Source organism: Neodiprion fabricii, chromosome 2 (genome assembly GCF_021155785.1).
Source record: "Neodiprion fabricii isolate iyNeoFabr1 chromosome 2, iyNeoFabr1.1, whole genome shotgun sequence".
NCBI lineage: Eukaryota > Metazoa > Arthropoda > Insecta > Hymenoptera > Diprionidae > Neodiprion > Neodiprion fabricii.
Genome location: NC_060240.1, coordinates 8,476,034 through 8,497,273, shown reverse-complemented (window position 1 = coordinate 8,497,273; position 21,240 = coordinate 8,476,034). Strand labels below are relative to the sequence as shown.

At 36.7% G+C, this 21,240-nt stretch overlaps 2 protein-coding genes and 1 long non-coding RNA gene across 9 annotated transcripts in view; 2 read left to right on the top strand and 1 right to left on the bottom strand.

Annotated features, from left to right (window-relative positions):
- Positions 1 to 1,179: 1,179 nt before the first annotated feature.
- On the top strand, positions 1,180 to 3,834 carry LOC124176811. The gene is made up of 2 exons (XR_006869471.1): positions 1,180 to 1,694; positions 2,248 to 3,834. It is a non-coding gene; the product is annotated as an uncharacterized LOC124176811 (long non-coding RNA).
- Positions 3,835 to 3,855: 21 nt separating this feature from the next.
- Positions 3,856 to 8,812, bottom strand: LOC124176810 (lactosylceramide 4-alpha-galactosyltransferase-like). Of its 7 annotated transcripts, none has more exons than XM_046558522.1 (5): positions 8,320 to 8,812; positions 5,963 to 6,395; positions 5,019 to 5,406; positions 4,260 to 4,470; positions 3,856 to 4,165 (listed from the first exon to the last, which is right to left on the bottom strand). In XM_046558522.1, exons 2-5 carry the CDS (start codon positions 6,198 to 6,200, stop codon positions 3,896 to 3,898), a joined length of 1,107 nt encoding a protein of 368 aa, XP_046414478.1. In that variant the 5' UTR covers positions 6,201 to 6,395; positions 8,320 to 8,812; the 3' UTR covers positions 3,856 to 3,895. The 7 variants fall into 7 exon arrangements, with proteins under 7 accessions (XP_046414478.1, XP_046414482.1, XP_046414480.1 ...); XM_046558526.1 differs by having other exon boundaries at positions 5,963 to 6,383; XM_046558524.1 differs by having other exon boundaries at positions 5,963 to 6,422; positions 8,336 to 8,812.
- A 2,602-nt stretch (positions 8,813 to 11,414) lies between these two features.
- Positions 11,415 to 21,240, top strand: part of LOC124176809 (cytohesin-1) — a 41,857-nt gene continuing 32,031 nt past the window's right edge. Inside the window, exons 1-2 of the mRNA XM_046558521.1 lie at positions 11,415 to 11,553; positions 14,466 to 14,539. Coding sequence (XP_046414477.1) covers positions 11,475 to 11,553; positions 14,466 to 14,539 — 153 coding nt within the window. The 5' untranslated portion in view covers positions 11,415 to 11,474. The remainder of the gene's footprint in view (positions 11,554 to 14,465; positions 14,540 to 21,240) is intronic.

Here is a 21,240-nt window from a genome sequence, read left to right as displayed (position 1 = left end):
AGATTATCAGGATTATTGCATCGTTTAAACACCGTTGAAGTATGCTCCAGCAGTAAAGTGCAAGGATCCAAGAATCGCCAGCTGTTCACGGTGCTGACAGTGAGGTACAAGGTACGTGTATACAATGTAAGGAGCTTCTCAAACTTGCGCCTGCGATACGATTTAATTACGGAAAACCAACTGCAGGCTTGTCATTGTTCCAGATTCGACGCAACGGACTTTGAAGCAATTGACATGAGTGCATGTTTCTTCAACCGCGGTATGCATCATCAGCTGTTTAAATCCAGCATTGCGTGTACCAACTACGTAGGAACGAGGAGTGACATTGTAGAAATACATGCAGCCTAACCGTCCGTCGTACTGGGTGAGTCTGCACGGATTGCAGGCATAAAGGTCAGTGCCACGATGTTTTCCATTTTCTTCAGTACTCGCAGCGATTTCCTATCGCGAGCATCGCAGTTCAACGGTCGAAACAAGCTTAACAAAAATGGAAATCCTGAAATGAAAAAGTCGCTAGGACGTTACTTCTTGCTGCAAGTCCAACGGCTTTGAAGCGGCGATTTCAAAATTTCGAACGATGATGCAGATGTTTTTCTCTTTGCTTTATTTCGTAGTTACCATACGCAAACGTCATTTGAACGTACGGTATTCTTTATTTTTCTTTTTCACTGCATCGTCACGTGGCTGTCGAATGAGAGATATCGAGCTGTCTTGAATCGGGCAATCCTCACACGATATTATAAATCCAGCGCGTAGGAGACGAGGAAAAAGCTGATATCGGGGGATACGCGTATCAAGGGTCAGCTATTTCTTATTTTAAGGCCATGTGGCAATCCTGCCATTACCGACTGAGCAGACTTGCCCGTTTTCTTCCTATATTAAATTAACAAATGAAAGGAAAGGGTTCAAATTTCGACGGTGCATCGCTCTTTCGTATCGGAATTCAGGTTACTCATATCCCGAAAATCGTAAAGAATAGACCATCTTTTATGTACGAAATTATTGTATTTCCTAGTTTTCGTCTAGCGGCAACAATACTGTTTGAAAACAGTGTCAAGATGGCTCATTTTACTCCTCAATCTTTCCGTAATTGCGCAAAGTATCTCAGCTTTGTACTTTTTCACCACTGAACTAGGGAAAATGTGAAAATAGTAACACGTGTCTGAAAACCACAGCCGTCCTGAATTCCTCTACGTAAGAGTGATGCATAGTCGAAATTCTAACCCTTTCATTTCATTCGTTAATTAAATATTCGAAGAAACGGGTGAGTTTGCTCGGTCGGTAAGGGTTGGACTGCTACACGACCTTAATCCGAAACTGCGAAGAGCTGTTCAGTGTAGTTGCCACACGAGTTCCCCGTTTTTATTGTCTTTCTTTCCCTCTGCGTTATATATACTAGTATTGCATGTAATAGGGATTCGGGATTATCAATATACATAGAAGTAGCGGAAAAGTTCACTCATGACGTGATTACCAGAGCAATAGAAACGCTTTTGTAATATATTTACAGTAACTATCTTCGAACAAACTCTCTGCTCTCTGCCAACGAGCCACTTTAGTCACGTTCGCAGGTCTTGTATTTAAAATTAATTTTCATACGTTTATAGACCCTTATAGTTTGTAGGTATTTTGGTTTTTATTGATCGAAATTGAGGAGGATGGCGAGCGCTTCTCAGGGGAAGGCGGCGAGAGGGGTAAGTCTATGCTTATACACGGACCTAAACGACGGTTCTCAACTCTGTTCTCAACTAATAGAAATAGAAAACAAGAAAAAAAAAATATATTCAACGTCAAGGTTTTCGACAAATTACTTATGTGATATGCATCGTTTGTCATCCAATCACTTTTTTCAAGTGAACAAAATGATACAATTCCGAGAAAGTATTTTACGAGCATTTGCTCTAGGATTGATTGTGTGTACAAGCAAAGATTTACATACTTTACGAACATCTTCTTTTAGAGTACTATTTACCATTTGGATAGTTTTTCATTGAGATGCCTGTACATTTTTTTTGTCTGTGATTTTGACGGTAAGCGGCATTCGCAGCATAGTCCGTCACGTTCCACCGTAAACGCTGTTGTATAAAAAGTTCAACTTCAATTATCAAGTACTCGGAATCTATCTGTCTGAGGTTTTCCACAACAACGTAATTAATATTGATCAATATTGTGTAAAAAATTGAGTCGATCGACTACATTCCAATTTTCCTCATCAACATCCTTAATCGTCATTGATTTCGGTTTCAGAATGACAGAATTATTACCAGCGGTATTCTGCAGCGATGAAGACAAGTAACGCGTAAGTCGTGGGTTTTCGTGAAGTTTAATTTTGAGAAACAATTTATTTACACTTACCTGAGCATTGTTGTATTTATAATTACATGGGCAAACATGCGTGTACGTAATTGGGTGAATTTGAAACAGTTTATTTGATAAAAATGATCCAGCATTAGAAAACTTGTGTATGTATACTAGAGATTTAGTGCTTACCGCAAGGTTGAAGGGTTAAAATTAACTGACTATAAACTAAATAATGACAAGTGTTATATTAATTATGTATATAAAGTATACATATGTATTCAATTCGGAGTGTTCGAACCAATTACTTATGATTCATGAATATTCGATTCCCTTGAATCAACGTTATTAATAATCATATCTTCACCGTTCGCTCTTTTTATGATTTAGCATCACAGTTGTTAGATGGAAAATTCTAAAATCTGACAATATTCGTGTATCACGTATTGCTGATAATGCATTGTCACTTTATTTTATCTGTAACTCCATTGCCAGTAAAAATAACTCAACGTGTTTCAGACTTATAAAACACAGGTATATAAAGATTTGAGATTATAAAGACGTTTCTCAATTTTACGCTTATTTTGGATTTACAACTCGAATTCCGCCACATCAATCACCAGGATGCATGCAATATAATAAATCAATCTTGATATCGAATATCTACGTCAAATTGACAAATATTTTCAATGTAAAGATGAATTCATCATCCCCTCTGCAGATGTAGAGCTTGCTCACTTTGAACGTAACCTTACCGATTAATGGAGCCAATCAAGTATTGACTAACAAATGTTTTGGGTATTTTTTCATCCCACACCTATAAGTGACAACGATTGGTAACGTGGCTTGTTTTGTGGACTACTATTCGTAGTCATATTCCGGTCAATTTATTCCTACCTTATTAAATATTAATTATTATTGATTATTAATAGACATTAAAATGTTCAGTAAAACGTGAATTCACTGTTCATTGAGTATTAAATACACTATATATTGTCTTTCTTCTTAAATACACGCAACAAACATTACATTTACTAAGATATTATTATTGAGCAAATCATGCACTATTAACACCTCTTTTTAAAGAAAATTTGTCATTATTTTCAAGCAGGCGGTGTATTGGCTTTGAGCACGCACTTCACTTCGAATTTCCTGTGATAGCTAACGCTTACCTGAAACGTCTACTGCTATAAGGTGACTAATATACTTGAATGGCCCCTTAACGGAGAAATTCGACTTTTAGCCGTGAATGACAATGTTCGAAATCGCCATGAATCTTGAAACGACAATCCACAGATTGACCCAGTATTTCATTCAAGGTATATTACAGACTTGGTATAATTGATACGGTGAACCGATATGTGTTCTATTTGTAACAGTTGATATCTGCTTTAAAATTTTGGCATGAAAATAATGCACATTTATTTCTTCAAGAATTGATATGTATGCTTGTCCACTGCATTGATACGTGTACGAATAATCAGCCATATTCACAAAACTCGGCATTCGCATCCCGCTGTTTGACATCGATTTCTGCAATTTCTTGAAAGACAATTTCTTTCGCATTGCTTATAAAAGTAATACTTACAGTTTCCCTTCAAAATACTTTCCCGCAGTGACTGTAGACTTTGGGACAATGTTTTTGAGCAATAACGGCATAAGGAGCCCGACTACCGACGTTGATTTTTTGGTCCTTGCTTAGCTTGTTCCATACGTGAATGACGAGGGAATCCTCGAGCATTTTGAACGTCGAGTTTCTGTCCGTCTCCTCGAAGTAGCGTTTCCATTTCTTGTAATGGATCGGGTAGAAAGTCGATGGCGGATAGACGGTGAAACCATGGCACCGAACCGTCGTCATATCTCGAGCCTGAGAAGAGAAGTAAGAAACAAACAACGTGGGTGTAACCCGTCAACTTGCCCACAACTCTCGCTTCGGAATTCATCGATTGAATAACTCTCACGTATTTGGTAGCGCAGAGCTTTTGGAGGATCCTCGTTATCACCCCAGGACCGTTATTGCCCCACACGTCACCCCGGAAGTTGGTCTTCAGGTCCCGCAGACAAGCGTCAGCCATCCTTCGACCCAAGCTCGATTTCTCGAAGCCCAAAACACCGGCAGCCACATCTTCCCAGTCTTCGGCACCAGCGAAATTCGTCAGGTGTTCCAGACTCCTGGGAAAAGAGAGGTCGGGATAAGTGTCGATACAAGGAGGTCTTGAGGTGGTGCAAAAGTACAGTTAAAACGCTCTGCGATTCGTCGATTTATCGTTTGTTTCGATGCATTTTTGTTTTTAGTATTAATTCGTTCCCCCCAAGCAGTCATCCCGCGGTTTATGATACTTTGGAAGGATGCTTGATAAATAAATCTCATCCTGTTAGTTTACATCGAAGTGTATCATTAATTGACTAATCGCAGAGCCCTGATTTACACCAAGTGCCTACATTGTTACAAATAAAACTTGAATACGATCGAGGGGTAATTCGTTCCCGAAATTGCATCTCACGATGTAAAGTCAGGGAAATTTCTCGAAATCTGCTGCTGAAGACGCGCGAATTCGTATTATACAACGAAACCGCAAGACATAAAGAAATCACGTGCAGGCACCAATCGGGAGTGAATAACCTCTCGCTAATAATACTGTAGCGAATACTCGAATACAGATACTCAAGTCAGAAATAACACAGAGTCGGAGAAGCTCTCGGTGATCTTCGAGACTCACGATGTGACGACGACGTCGAGGTCGAGGTAAATCCCACCGTATTTCCAGAGGGTGAGGTACCTCAGTATGTCCGACATGTGACTCCTGGGCCATCGACTTGTCTTAAGAACGTCCGTGGCGTACCATTCCTCGATCGGTGTTCCCTTCGTGTACCTCTCCATGGAAATGTGTCGTATCCTGACGTTCTCGTAGCTCGTCAACTGCCTGACTATCTCTTTAGAGGCGTTCGCAAACTTTACCGGACTTACGAAGAGCAGGTAAACCGTCGTCTTCGGGTTCATCATCGCCGCCGATTCGACGGCGCAAGCTTGACGGGCGTTTAGGATGGCGCCTTCCTCCCCGAAGCAAGACGTCTCGTGGAAGAATATCCGTCTTTCCGAAATCGTACCTGAAACGTATCTAAGATCACTTTCGAATGTCGATCGTCGGTTATCCTGAAACCGCTCTGAGCAGACCTTAGATTTTTTGAAAACACTGCTACCGATGTGTTTTTTTTTTGCATTTCAAAACGAGTCAATCCATCATATATTTGTATAAAAGAAAAGTGAAACGTATAAAAAAGTCGTTGGACTAATTGAACAAAAAATAATTAAATATTATATATGTAAAGAAGTTTCCACGCATGTATGAAGTAAAAAATTTCTTTTTTTTTTTCTCAACAAACACATATCTCTAAGTAAATGAGTGTTTATTTTTTTGGTTTATAGATACATCTCATTTGTCTGTTGTTGCAATTGCGCTGAAAGAATTTTCGTTGATTGCAATAGGGGATTTGAGTCATCCGCAAATTTTTACCAGATCATAAATATGTGCAGCCTGTTGGAATGTTAGTGAAGATTGACTTAACCGTTCGTTATTTTTATTTTTTTTTAATTCACTCAATTCGTGTGCTAGCTAAAAAATTTAAACGATTCTTTATACTCAGTGTCCCGAGTTCTTCTCACCTTCTTCGGATTCGAATTGCTCGATCGAGTCGATCGTCGGGGACTCTTCGTAGCAGGATACGTCGCGTTCCTGAGCGTATCCCAAGAAGGGTGTAACCCTTTGTATCATGTCACTGTCGCTCGATATCACTAGGATGAAGAGGAATACCACACTGGCGAATCCGAGCACGAGCCGTTTCCTCATTTTCGTAAATCTTATCGATAAAACCTTGTTAAGAAGCTTTCCTTCGGTCTTCATCGCGCAATGATATTACCAACGATGTTATGAATGCAGTTCACATCTGAATTCGGGTACCTTGTATTTTTTCTTCTTTTCAATTCCTTTTCACTTCTCTCGTCAAGTCCCAACTAACGAATTCATTTTATGTTTCATCAAATCTCCTCGGTCGAATCGACACGATCCTTGATATTTTCGTGACCCCTGGTATTATCGCTGAGATTTTATAATCAACAACTTTGCCTGATCATAATATACGTATCTAGACTAATTATCGAATGTGTTAATTATTACTGCAACGTATTGTACTGGTACTAAAAAATAGCGTGTGACATATGTTAACACTAAGCTGCTTTTGGGTTAGCATTTTTTACTTTTTGCAGCTAAAGCATCTCAAATGGTATATCTCAACCAAATATGAGCTCTTAATACTGATGTTTTTTGCATCTTCGATTTAAATAAAACGTAAAAAAAAACCGGAACATTTTTGAATTTTTTCTACCACGTAAACGGCTGGACTTAGTAAATATTCAAATACAGATTCTTATAGCAAATTCTACGCTCTATAAAAAAGTACTGAGATAGAATTTTCCCAACTCCAACCGATTAAGAGATATTCGCCTGTAAACATTGAGTCAATTCGAATATCTCTTAATCGGTTAGAGTTAGGGAAATTCTATCTCGGTGCTTTTTTATAGAGTGTGAAACTTCCTATAAGAATCTGTAATTAGATAGCTTATGAGTCAAAAATATTCCGCTTTTCCTTACGTATTATTTAAATGGAAAATGGAAAGAACAAAATCGGCACCTCTAAATATCAATATTAAGAGCTCATATTTGGCTGAGATATTCGATTTGATTGAGATGCTCTACCGAAATTTTTGTGAGTATTTGAAAAACATATATTTTTTTTTTTTGGCACACTCTGGCGTGCATTCAATTGTTTGTAGTATTGGTGCGTGTGGCATCGATGCGTACTTCTATACAGCCTCGGAATGGGATGAATATCAACACTGCAGTTTTTTTTTTTTTTTGTACCTGAGATCGTTCTCGTTACGGACAAAGAGACTTGATAGTACACGAATATTGTCATTGATCAATAAGTTAGAGAATGGTGTGGATGATATTCAACTAATTACCTGAAGTTTAGTGAATGAAAAATCCATAGATGAGAAGGTACATGAAATCAGAACAAATCTCATTTTTCAAACGAAAAATTTGATCTTTTTATTGTATAACGAACCGATTTTCAAATTTCAAACGGAGTCTTAAAGAAGTCGTATTAGATCATCGGAAAAACAGATTGCCGCGTTACGTCCTCCAGACCTCAGATTCATTTCCTACACTCTACGGCTATCTTATGCCCCGAATCTTCTTCTTATCATCACCTTATCATACCGCATCAGCAAAAAGCTCCCTCTATTCCTAAGCTTCGACTAGCCAGTCCCTTGCATCCTTCCCCCCATATATTCTCACTCTCAAGTCATCTCGCATTCGGCCAACATCTAAACTAACTTCTCTTCCCTTATCGTCCTCAACATATACTCACTCATTGTACTCTCCTTATCTTTTACAATGAATCAATTACACACTCAAACATTGGACTCCTCGGTACTAGTTCCTCTCATTTCCTTTTATTCGTTCGTGCGCGTAATCAACGTGATGCCTATTCAGAATAGGCCGTAATAAAGTTACTGTTGGCTCGGATGTGGTTACCGATAACCGCTCGACGTGATAACAACACTAGTTCCGTAAAAATCGTTTCTAGGTTTTACTGAAACGTTGTGTTTATTTAAGTTCAGGAAACCGTAAAAACGAAATATGCAAAAATTCAATAACAATGTATGAGGAATTAACTTTCTACCGTGAATATAATCACATACATTATTTTCAGGGTTTATATATGCGTGAGTTTCGCGCCCGGAAAACAGGTCGATTCATTTGTTTGTTCGTTTATTTATTTTCATTTTTTTGTTCTCACATGGATATTGCTTATTGACAGCTCATGCACAATCCAAAAATAATGCATGCGAATATTTGCGCTCAGATTATGGGATAATACGTAAATCGGATTGATTCCTGATAAATACTGCACAGAATCATCATCTACCGCCACTTCTCCTAACTGAAGGCTACTTACAGAACATCTAACTAACTTTTTAAACCGATAACGTCACTCCCTAGCTTTGGAGCTTTTTTCAAACTTGTCCTAGGGTGGACAATATCCAGGCGAGTCAGTTTTTCAAGGATTAATGTTTCTTGATTTGAATAATTAACAGTAATTTCACAGACGAACACCGCACTCCAGATTATTCATGCTGCAATCCAGGTTTTATCGCAGATAGAGCCACGATTACGTTTGATCGAAAAAGACACGACGATACGAGCTTCGCCCTATTATCCGCACGGCGATATCCAACCTGATTAGCCGAATAACGAAAGCAGAACGAGCCGGTTTCGATTTGGTCGCGGCGTTTAAAGGTTCTGCGATTAAAACGAAAAGCGGTGCTGCGCTCGGTCGATCATGTAGAGAAATCACGATTTGTTGAAATACATCCGATTGACCCGGCTGCACATTTAGGAGTTTGAAACGCCCACTTTTTCCCCGACCGACAAAATAAAAAAAAAAAAAACAAACAAACAAAATGTATCAAACGACAATACGATCGACGCTCCCGACGAGCTGACAAGTCGCGTTTCTCTGTCGAGCTGATTCTCGACGACTCCTTCCAACGGCGACGGGGTCGAACATTCATGGAGCGCATGCGTCGCGTTTAATAATTCAGAACAAAGCCTGTACCTCCGGTACAAGTTCTCCGGTAGATTATAAGACCACCCTATTTTTCAGGGTCGAAATTCCCGCTCGTCGCCGACGTCGTCAGCTATATGAGCCACCGGTAAACTCCTCGGTAACGACCCATTTTAATTTCCAAATTTCTTGCCCGTGCCTCTGGTCCTCGTGTCTCTTCCGCTCTCCTCCGCTCTCCTCCAGCATCCGCCTCTTCTCCCGTTTATTGATCAGCATCCGCAACACCCGAGGGGTCGCTTCTCGCTTCCAAGTTATGCAGGCCTTTCTGCCATTAGAGCGGTTTGATTGAGCTATACAGGATAGAGGCACCCTATATTGCTTTTATGGTGAGACTAAATCGACCCGATTGCCAAAATTCATTAAGACAAATGTAACTCACGGGCAAATTGACCAACGGAATTTTGTTAATCAATGCCATGGCATGCTTTTTTCGATGTACCCGAATTCCCAGGGCTCGCAACAAGTCCGCGTTTTCCACGCGTCCTTTTCTCATGTCTGCATCGTATGTGGTGGCCATCCGGTCGCCATGGTGAAAATTTCTTCTTCTAGGAATTCTTACGGTAATTTCTTTTTCCGTAAAGAATTCTTAATTTTCGTTAAATATTGCAGTATAAAAATAATTTATTTTTTAATGAAAATCTACGTGTTTTTTTTTTATGGGAAACTATCCATATTTACTAAATTCCACGAAAACAATTTTTCCTACAAAATTGTACGAAATATCCCAATTGCCCTGAAAATTCATGGAAAATCGTAAAAATCATTTTCACCAAGGCGACTACGCGGATTTGGGTCAACGGGGATCTTCGTGGTGCAGACATTAATTGACCGCCTCGTAATCGATATGCACCCTTTTTTATGCGGATGGTAGTCTGACCGGGTTGACTGGGTCAGAGTCTCGTCATGTAAGGGTATTATTGCCGTATATCACCTATTCTTGCCATCAACAATATATATGCACCTTAAACTTGCACACCGGACATTGCTCGAGGATCGAAATTCTTCGTTTTCAGACCTTCGTCGACGGTAATAAAAGACGATTATCACTGTAACGAGCTATTCTTGCTGTCGTATTTTCGACGTAACAAAATTTTAGTGCCTGTATAAAATACGATCGCGCTGCTGAAATCATCGTACACAGTATTAAAGTTGGAAACCAAATTTTGGATGTTCGAATATTCGGAAAGTGACGTCACCCAAAATTTTTTCTCACTTGACGTCATCGATCTATAGTAATCGTCGACGACGAAAATCAGCTAGCCGAATTCCTCAGTCCGGAAAGAATCGCGCAGTAGAGAGGACGAATGTGAATCGCGCTCCGCAAATTTCGAGTACCAGGTTCTCTACCTTCTGGATCCTGCGCTCCAGATCCACTACCTTGTGAAACTCGACTTCCAGGATGAGCGCTCCGTAGTTCTGGCTGTCCGGGTCTTTTATCTCATGGATTTCGACCTTCAGGACTGGCGCTCCGTAGTTACGTTTTGTTGAAATTGTTGCTGTACATTCAATATCTACTAACAACTGTATCACTGGACGTCGAGATTCACTATGTAAATTATTGCGTATGTATTGTAATGTTTTGGCCAACGTCACGAAATAAATACGGGTTCGTGAGCTTAATTAGCGAAGCAATCAAAAGCGGAAATTAAATATTGAAAAAATGCTTTAATGGAAAGTAAGTGTTATCAGTTTAACGTCCGAAACAAGGCTCTTTTTACAATACTATCGGTTGACGCAGCAACCTTATTCATTTTATGGCATATGAAGTCTTACATGTCTTTTATCTGTGATAACTACTAGATCATTTGAAGGGGAGGTAAAACGGGTGATTTCACTCTTTGTAACAGTATATTACGATACATATGAGCAAAATTATCAGGTAGTGAGTTATGTTTTAACTTTCTACGAATTTACGCTAAACAAATGACAGTAAGGCTTTATCCAAACGAGCACAAAAATATTTTGAATAAAACTGTAAATTATCAAAAAACTTTTCAGCCATTAAGCCTCAGTACTAAAACTTGCGAAATTTTGCTTTCGAATGCATTGTTAAAAAAAAAAACTTTTCCCCACTTCGTGAAAGTGATATTTCAACAATTAATCAATCACCCAGAATGTAACCTTGCGTGAATGTGGATAAAATTTCAACTCAGTGGCAAATCTATCAACAGTTTATCAAATTTTATTCAATTCACGGCTTTGAAATGAAGAATTTTTTGGAATCCGCCCTACGACAGGCAGCCCGCTTTACCGCGCCGTTCGTCAGTCAGCGCTTAGCGCCTGATTCGATTCGGGATCAGTCGAGTCGCGAAAGTTTCTACGTTACCGATAGAGTACCTAGGCATGGAGGGGGGACGCGTTGTCAATCGAAACGAACCGAAAGTAGGGGCGCTACGGCAGGTACGTTATACGTACACAGTCAAAATGGCGCCGGTAGAGTGAAGTGGTAGTTGGTGCGCTAGTCGGAAAAGTGTTTAATATCGGAAATGTGGCAGGATTTGGACGGCCTGGGCGGATCGGGAGTCAACTCTGGAGCACACCAGGTCGACCAGTTCAGCACGACGGGTGAGTAGCGAAAATCAGCCTAGTAAACGGGCCCAAATCTCATCCATTGACAGTCTGGCGAGAGTGCCGATTGCCCCCCCTTTACTCAATGCGTGGGCTCGTACGCACGGTGGTCGATTCCCTTTCCCACATCTCTCGCCTCCTCGTAAACAGAAAGCCGCGAGAAAGAAGAGAGTAAAAAAAAACACTCAGGTACGACACGCCTTGGACCGCGTCTCCTGTCTAACCTCTGTCAATGCTTTTTAACTGATCGCGATTCTGTCGAATTTTTTGTACTTCGTTTTCCCTCTCTTTTTCCCTATATCACTCTGACATCTATTACAGAGCTTTGACACAATGTTCGTTTCTTGTTTTTTTCAAATAGCTGTTGTTACGCCCCTCTCTGTGTGTTTCTTGTTGTAAGTTGTTTGGCGGGTTGTTTCAACCTTCTAAACATTTTCTTTTCCTTCACCTCCTGTATCGTTTTCATTCATTTATGTTTTTGTACAGTCAATCGACGACCTGTGCCAACATTTGACTTTGTATTTTCAATATTTAAGTTAAAAACAAACTTCAGTTTTATGCTGCTTTGTTTGTACCTTATCTTTCTCTGTTTATACGTCCCGTTGATCCAAATTCACAGTTTCTACCTAAAACGATAGAACTTATCCCTGTCGATTCATCCAGAATTATCATCCATGTGTTACGCTGTTCAGGATCTTGTTCGCATCGCTGTGCTCAATTATTTCAAAATAAATATCTGACTCATTATTTCTATGACGTTTGTCACTCACAGTTGTGCAAAGAAATACAGTTCCTTGTTATCACATGTCACGGTGATAGAGTGTAAAATTGAGATAAGCAATGAGATTTTTCAGAACAGTAGAAGTTAATTGAAATATTTTAATAGAAATACGTGAGATTTGATTATAAAATCACAAGCCATTGAAATCTAATCTCTCCCACTCCAAAAGATAAAATTTCACAACGTTATCTGAATGAGGAAAAAAGCTTGCGAGTAAGCACTCGAGTAACGCAGTTGCAGAATCGATGCCTCTTCTGGGTAACAAAGATACCTTGAATTCCATAAATATACATCCGTTGACCGTTGGCTAATTACGAAATTTCCTGTTCCGATAAGTCGCAAGACTAACCACGTGTGACGATATAAATCATATACGCCACTTATACTTTGACTACAAGTTTATCATGTAATTATAACTAATGACAGAATCTAGAGTTTTTCTTCTGTCGTTTAATTCAACGTTTGTAACAGAACTGAGTACTGACTGGTATTTAGAGGAGAGATTTTTTCTACCTCGACAAAGGCTGGATGATTTTACGTGCGTGATACGATATCGCTTACTCACGCTTCCATAGATAAAACACTAATATCCGAGCATTCGATTGTCCAGCAAGTAACAAGTGTAATTCTCTAGTACGTTTTCAGTGGTGTTTTTACAAAAGAACTTTTTTAAACTGTTCGTTTAAATTCTGGGAACCATTGATGTCAGTGAAGAAGAAGGGAAAAATACTTCCCACACCTTCTTGAATTCCCAGACAATCTGAATTTCTTCACTTTTTCTGCAGCTAGGCTGCTACTGCTGCTGATGCTATTGCTGTGACTCAGAGTATATTCCATCGGCGAGGTGCTCGTATGCTTTTTTATTATTTGTACCCCAGACCATCTTTGTCGTCCCTGCTCTGTCGTGCACCAGTAACAGAGCGGTAAAGCACACATAGACACAGAGTTTTAATGCGAAACAACTATTTTTAGAACTTTCGCTAAATTGACTCTAATGAATATAATACTACATAGTCGTCGCAACAGCAGTGGATGCAGCAGCTTTGTACCGGCGACGAGTAAGAGATCGTCATGATTAACCTTTACTTGATAATTTACAATTATTTAACAATTTGATGACAATAGATCCTCACTACCTCGTGTACCTAACATGTTCTAATTTTCATACGCTGTTATTTTCTTGTTTTCTTCTTTTTTCCCCCTCATTTCCCTTCGCTAAGTAGTGCTTAATTTTTGTCTTTTACGTTTTACAATTTTATCTTTCCTTTACTTTTCAAGCACGAAATTTTGGTCCTGCATTTCGGTGAGAATATTACTTTATCGAAAATATCGAAGTTTTGTTTTCGAAAATTTTGAAAACACTTGAAACTAGACGACTTTGTCGAATTATTGATAAGATTTATTAATTTCGAATTACATTGAAATTTTTCATTGACAATAAATTTTTGGAAATCTTTACTTCAGATTTGAAAATTCTTGAGGCTTAAATTCTTAGCTTTAAGTACAGGTATTTGGATAATTGAAATTGCGCAAAAGTCCCATTTATTTGTTGCACATCGGTCATTACGCTGCCTTGTTTTCTGATTATTAAATTCACATGTCCCGCGACTCTCGCACGATTGTGAATGCTGTATTTCAAACCCACAGATTACGTCATTGCTATACGAGGCCTCAATTACGTGTTGTATAAACCATAATTCATACCCATAATGATTACATGTATGCATATGTACGTGTATGTGTTGTATCCATAATGTATGATGATGTATCTGGATCAACTCGCCGACAATTCTAAACATTTTTCGTATTGCATATAACGTGACGAATGCGTATAAAATATACCTCGCATTCATTCGCATTTAATGTATTTGAGAATCAGAAAAACCGAAAATGAGACTTACGACGATCATTCGAAACTTTGATATTTCTTCAAAGTTTAATTTCTTTACTTTAAGTTTCGCCACCAAAAAATTCGGAATTTTACAAATTTGAAATTTCAACCCCGTCCCTTAGACACGTAATTCTGTACCGCGAAGTAAAGTACGTAGATTTATCGTGTTTGTCGCCAATTGTAGCCAATAAAATCGACAAAATTATTAATCTCCTCTCGTTATTGTATTTGTTTTAGAATTGACGTCAGAGCAGCAGAAGATTTTAAATGACATAAGGAGGAAGAAGACGGAACTCTTACTTGAAATACAGGTGAGTCAAAATTGTTTATTATCAATCGATACAAATTCCTTATGCTATACCTATCAATCCTTATTAGCCTGATAAATGATTTATCTTACACTACCGTACGAGATCTACTTGAATCTTTACACTTATATTACACATATCTAGATATTGTACACATATTATTACAACCAACAAGCGAATCGCAGTTACGAATCACATTAAATACCACGACTGACTCATAGTTTGAAAAATGTGTTCACCTTATCTGTCCTTTATCGTCTCATCATCCTCGTGCTCGAATATTATATACGACACATATGCGTACGGATAATAATCTGAAGCGATTAAATCGGTCGTCGGACATCTTCGTTCAAAGAGATCACTGGTCGGATAAAGAGTCCAAAGAATTATCCACGTTCATCGAACACAAAACAAGTTGTGTATATATATATATATATAGAGAGAGAAATATTTTTTGAACTTTTCTGTCGTTTCTGTTTTTTTTTTTTTTTCTCCCTAACTTGTTTTGTTTATTTTCATCCATGATTAAAGATTGAAAAAGTTATTAACGTCGTTTAATTAATTATAATATATAACTCTAATTCTTCCTGAATTGATTTGACTTTTCTGACGCTTGAATATTACGTCGAGACTTTTAAAAATACCACCTCTTATATTTTATAACATTTCATTTCCAGTATTGATTTTGATGATTACTTTGAAATCTATCGCTTATTATTCTCCTATTCATATTCATTGTTATATCGCATGTAAAAAAGAAACGAGAGTAAAGAAATAAATATAAATTAAAAGAATTATATTGAATAAAATTTCAGTCGAATCTTGTTTTTTTAATTACTGTGCAAATAGTTATCGTTTCCAAATTTCTTTCTTGAATCCTCCTGCATTGTGGTAATTTATTTTTTTTTTCTTCTTTTTCCTCGTTCTTTACATCGAATTATCGTTGTACCTGTAAAGCTTCGTTTAAACGAATTCCTGGCCAATATTGCGGGCTGGACAACATCGACACAGCGTGTTTTCTCCCCTCGGTAAACTTCCGGTTCGCTTGCCGTTGCGCGTGTGTATATATATATACCTATAAGCATATTATACGTACCCAAAATCGCCCTAAATCGCCCCTGGCCCTTTTATCCGAGGCTCGAAGGACCCAAGCAGGTGCGCAGCTGCTTGATATTACACGCATTCGAACTTGTATATTCTTTTTAAATATTGTATAGAATTTTTTTTCTCTTTTTTCGTCTTCATATTATACATACACCCTTCGATTTTGCATGAAAATAATTCTCACCCACCTGTAGTATATTCGTTCGTTGAAAACAGTCGTCTCTAAAATACGAAGAAATCATTTATTCGATAGTTTACAACAATATTTATCCTGCACATTTTTAATTACAATTTATCATAAATTTTTCTTTACAAATTTTCATTCAATGTCCGATAATAATGTGTGATATTTATGAATAATTTAAATCCTTATATTATTGCGAGGAATGAAAAACCGTTTTACGTGTTACTTTTATTTGTGGGATACATGAGAATAATTTTTTTCATTCTTTATTTTATTTCGAATGAATTATTTGAAAATTGTTTGATTATACTTAGATTTTTTTTTTTTTTTTTTTTAACCTCGGATATTGGACAAATTTTTTGGAAAATTAATCATACGGTGTTCGTGCGTATCGGGGGAAAAATTCTCAGTGCCTTTCGGTTGAAAAAATACAACCAATGCGTATATTTTCTCTGAAACTCTGCCTCCCGCGTGGCTCTGAAAATAATTTCGTATAATTTCGGACGGGTAGGTAGACACAAGTCGATAGCCATGGCAATGCAAGCATAGGACGAAACGTGTCGTTGCGTAGGCATTTACTCCGCTATTTTTGCTATACGTTAGTACAAGTACAGTAAGTAATGCGTTATACCTGAGGATGCGGTACCGTAATCGTTGTGCGTGGTAAAAATGCGGAAGTCCCCGTCGGTTCGCCGTCGACGATGCGTTGCGTCGAATATCGTCGAAACGCAACGCCTCCCTTGGTGGGGAAATTTTTTTACCTCGACGTTACGACGATGTTTGTTGAAAAAAGGGTCAAGTTTTCTTCGGAGTTTATAGAAAGTAATTATTTCATTACGAGGTATAATTTTATTCAAATTCATACAAACGTGGAGCATGGTGATTTTTTAAAATTTAATTTACTTTGATGTCTGTTAATAATTCGCGATTTTTATCGAAGAATTGATCGTAGTAAGAGAGAAAGAGAGAGTGAGAGAGGAATTTATTTTTCTTCACAAACTACTGTAATGTACTGCTATGTGATCTGTAAATTGTAGTAGAAATTGGATAGATTTTTTTTCTTCACCGCGATTTCTGGACCCAAGTCCATTTGCGGGTGTATTTTTTATGTCTATTTAATTGGTGAAAGTTGAATAATGGCGAGAAATTTGCACACATCCGAGTCTTGTCGATAATTTAGTACTATGTATCTTATAAGTGCGGAGACTATCTTAGTTCTATTTTTAATCTAATGAGGTTAATAGGTTGCCAGATTGATTTTATAAATGAAAAAAGCTAATATTTATGATCGTCGTTATATTGATAATATCAACGTTAAAAATTGACTATGAAGAATCTAAAGCCGATAGAACATTTTCATGCATGCAAAAATTAAATTAATTGTTGAGTATAAACATTGTACTACTTTTGTTCAAGAGCAGTAATAATCATCGTCAAAGGAGTATTAAAGTGTTCAAACCAACCCGCGTCGCGATTCGTTTCGTCGGTTAAACAGCTTTCTTATTTTTACCATCCGTGAAATCTCTTCATAGTCAAATTACCCGGGGTACTTTCTTCTTAACCAACAGTCGATAACTTGCGTTGAGCTGTTCGGAGTTTCTATTTTTACCGACAACGATTAGTACGTTCTATTTCCTGCAGGTAGCGCCACATGTTTTTTTTTTTTTTTTTTTTTTTTTTATGTTTACAATCAATTTCTTTTTTTTTTTTTCTTTTTCTTTTTTGTCTCTTCTGTTGTGAAATTGAGCTATGTTAACTTCAATAATAATTCATTTATTTATTTACACTTACATTATACATATAATATATAGTAATTTTATAATTATTGTTCCTTTACATATTATAAGCCTAATGAAGGTGATGATGCTGTTAAGCTTATATACGAAAAGCAATATATCACAAAATTATGATGAAATTTTGAAAATTTCAGGGTTCGTTCCTATCATTATAAGCAATAAACCTTGCCAAGTTTCAAATCGTTCCCTCAATTTGTACCAAAGTTATACAAAACGAAACGACTGGTTATAAAAACTACATACTTCATTTTACATTTGAAACCTTCGAAGCTTACCGGCACGCGTTTCAGTAGACGTAGAGGCTTGAAATTGACACAATTTTTTTTTTTTTAATGAAAATTTTTCCAACTCCCTAATAAGGATTACCCTAATGTATACATACAAGAAGAATTGCGATTTGTATTAATAATCGCACGAATAATGAAAATAATGATAATAACAACAAGAAGTACAGTGGGGAATTAATATTCCATGACATACGTGTTGTATTCGGAACTTGTACAGTAAATCTAATCGCATGTGGATGGCACGTGTCATATCACACCAGAATGTTATTATTCATTTCTTCGCTTCTCTTTCTCTGCTTTTTTTTTTCAAGTAGAATCGCGTTGCGTCGTATTAGAACAGAAAAATGTGACTATCCTTCGGCACGGCGATAAAACGAGGACCGCATTTCCTCGCCGCTATAGATAGTCGCGCCATTGTGGTTCAGCTTGAACACAAATTATAAATACAAATATATGTGTAAAATATGTATATGTCGAATATCAAGGCACTCGCGTTTAATCTTACTTTATAATTTTGTATATTCGCCGCATTTAATGCACGCGTATAACTACATTAAGTTTTACAAATTTCTACGAATTTTTATAATTTTACTTTTTATTTTGGGGGGAAAAAATCGCGACGGATTTACAATTCTTACAGACACTTTTCCTCCAACTTATTCACACATGTTGATTTGATTTAAAATTTTTGAAATCCCCGTCGGATGTATAATATTGGTGAGTTTGATAATGAAAAATGGAAAACATGTTCGATAATGCAAATTTTATTATTTCACGATATAGTAGAAAAAGAAAGATGAAGTTAGGCGTGAGTTTAACGAACTGTCGGAGTCGTATGTTACTTATCTCGGACAATTGAAGCCAATACATTGAGATAAGTTCGCGTATATAACTAGTCGTAAAGTCTGCACGCGGATACGATTCGTGAGTGTATGAGTATGAGTATGTGGTAGTAATTAGATAATCGCAATGCTCTATTTTACTCGGCGCGGATATGAATAGCGATTTGTATCATTTTATACACTACGCGTACAATGAACGGATCTCTGTTATTGTTTTTACCGTATATTATAAGTATTAACTATTCTGTTGTACGATTATGTATGTCGATAATTCAACGCAGCGATTTCTAATTTATCATATAATATTGTACTTGAGATGCAGGGAAAAACAACTCGAGAAAAATACGAAATCAAACTGTATGGATAAAAAAAAAGAACAATTATAATACAATTTTACAATAATTTATTATACTGTGGGTATCGTTTTAGATACATTGACTCAGAACTTTGTTGTTTTCGAGTCGGTTTGAATATTATCGTTTTTACAGATATCAGGAGCATAAAAGTTTTCATAGCTTAATCCTTACTACGATATTTACAAAAATTTATACAAAACAATTCGAAAATGAATTCTGTTTTTTTTCTCAATAATCATTTATTATTATATTGTACGTATACAATCAAATTGCTTTTATTTTTTATCCACGAGATGAAAACAATATATTTATATGTATAAACGATTCCCTCCTAATGTACATTATAATTGAAAAAAAATATCACCAAAGTTGTAATAACAGTTTTGTTTTCTACTTGTTTTCCATAATGTTGTTAAAATTATATTCAGGTGTTATATATTTTATTCGTTAATATCGTTTGATCGTTACAAATGATAAGTTGATGCAAAGTTAATCAATTGTTTATATCGAATGAAGTTCAAGTGCTGGTTTTATAGTCGAGAGACAATTTATGCGTTGGATAATAATTTGGATTCGTTGGAGGATACGGGCGGCTGCTCGAGGAAGAGAGGTAACGAAAAACAACAACAAAAATCATTGTTTTTAACGAACGAACGAATAAAAATTAAGACGCCCTAGAATCTAATGAATTTAATAAAATCTGCAATTTAATTATTAAACGGTTGTTTTAATTTTTATTTTTTTACTTGAAATAAATTGAGCATCGAACGAGTGAAGAAAATTTCCGGAAGAAAAAGCAAATACCATCTATTTATTCGTAAATAAACGAATACTTGGGCGTAAAATAGAATTCAACATTTCGAGGAAACATAAGGAAAGAAACGAAAAAATAAGGAAACGTAAATACAGACGAGATTAAATTGTTTGATGGGTCACGTTATTTGCGGCTCTAATTTTGTACGCAAACTGTGCAAGCTAATGGTTATCATTTATATTGTTATGTACAGAAGTTCTCCGAAATGAAGATTATGATATTTCGGCCTTGCAAACAAGGGAAACTTCGGAAATCACACGCGGAGCAATTTTCCTGTGAAAAATTTGTACCGATTGGTGTTTACTGTAATTCTCTGTTTAGAATTGCTATCTTGACAAAGGAAAGGCCTTTTCAACATCCTTGTCAACGTATTTCTCTTACATATCTTATCTACGCTATATTTAGGCTTTTAGCCGAAGTGTGACGCAGTAAATTTGAAATTTATCACATTTTTTGCGGTCGGCGTGTTTGTCGAAAGTTTGTTGTTAAATAATTCGGGCCTTGATTTAGTTCATTTTATATATACATATTATATATATTTTCAAAAAATTCTATCCATTAGATGATTGTTATAAAGCCAACCTGAATTATTTGCTGAATTTTGAAAATATTAAACTAATTTCTCAAGTTTTGTTCTGTGGTAGCTAGATTGAAAAAAAGTAAATAAACAAAGACGTAAAGGCTTTTACTGAAATTACGCTATCGATATGATCTAAACTATAAACTCTCTGCTAATATACAGCAAAAGTAAGCATTTCGCCATCGTTATACAACGCGATAAGCATTTCGGCACAGCGTGTATATAATATATAGTAATGTTGTAATAAAAAAAAATTTTTTAAATATAATATTCGAGGAAATTGCGTTACGTTTCACGTTTCACGCCGCTTTGTATCACACAAGTTCAACTCGTGCTCTTACATGTATTTATAACTTTTCGACGTACATTATAGCTATTAATAATAAAAAATTTTCATGGAAAATTATTAATATTTCAACATAATATATTCATCGCGACTCGTTAAAAAAAAATTACGACAAAGTTTTACCAACAAAATATTCTCTGTTGTGATTAAATAATCAATCAAAGATTTTCATTTCTCCGAGATATTTTGTAAAAACGAAATCAGGAGTTGAGATTATTATGGAAAATCTACGGGTAAAGTTGAGGAGATCAGTTTTGAATTTCAGATTTTACGACTACACATCGATTATCGTATGGAAAATATTCTGGAAATATAGTCAGGTGTAATACAAATGTATTCGTACGTGTTTGCGTGTGTTTCTTCCGCTTCTTCTTTTTCTTCTTCTACTTAATTAC

Coding starts and splice junctions, on each gene's coding strand:
- LOC124176810 (XM_046558522.1), bottom strand. CDS start 6,200: ATGAAGACCGAAGGAAAGCTTCTTAACAAGGTTTTATCGATAAGATTT. Junction 5,407..5,962: donor GCAATTCGAATCCGAAGAAG/GTGAGAAGAACT, acceptor GATACGTTTCAG/GTACGATTTCGGAAAGACGG. Junction 4,166..4,259: donor AGCTCTGCGCTACCAAATAC/GTGAGAGTTATT, acceptor TTCTCTTCTCAG/GCTCGAGATATGACGACGGT.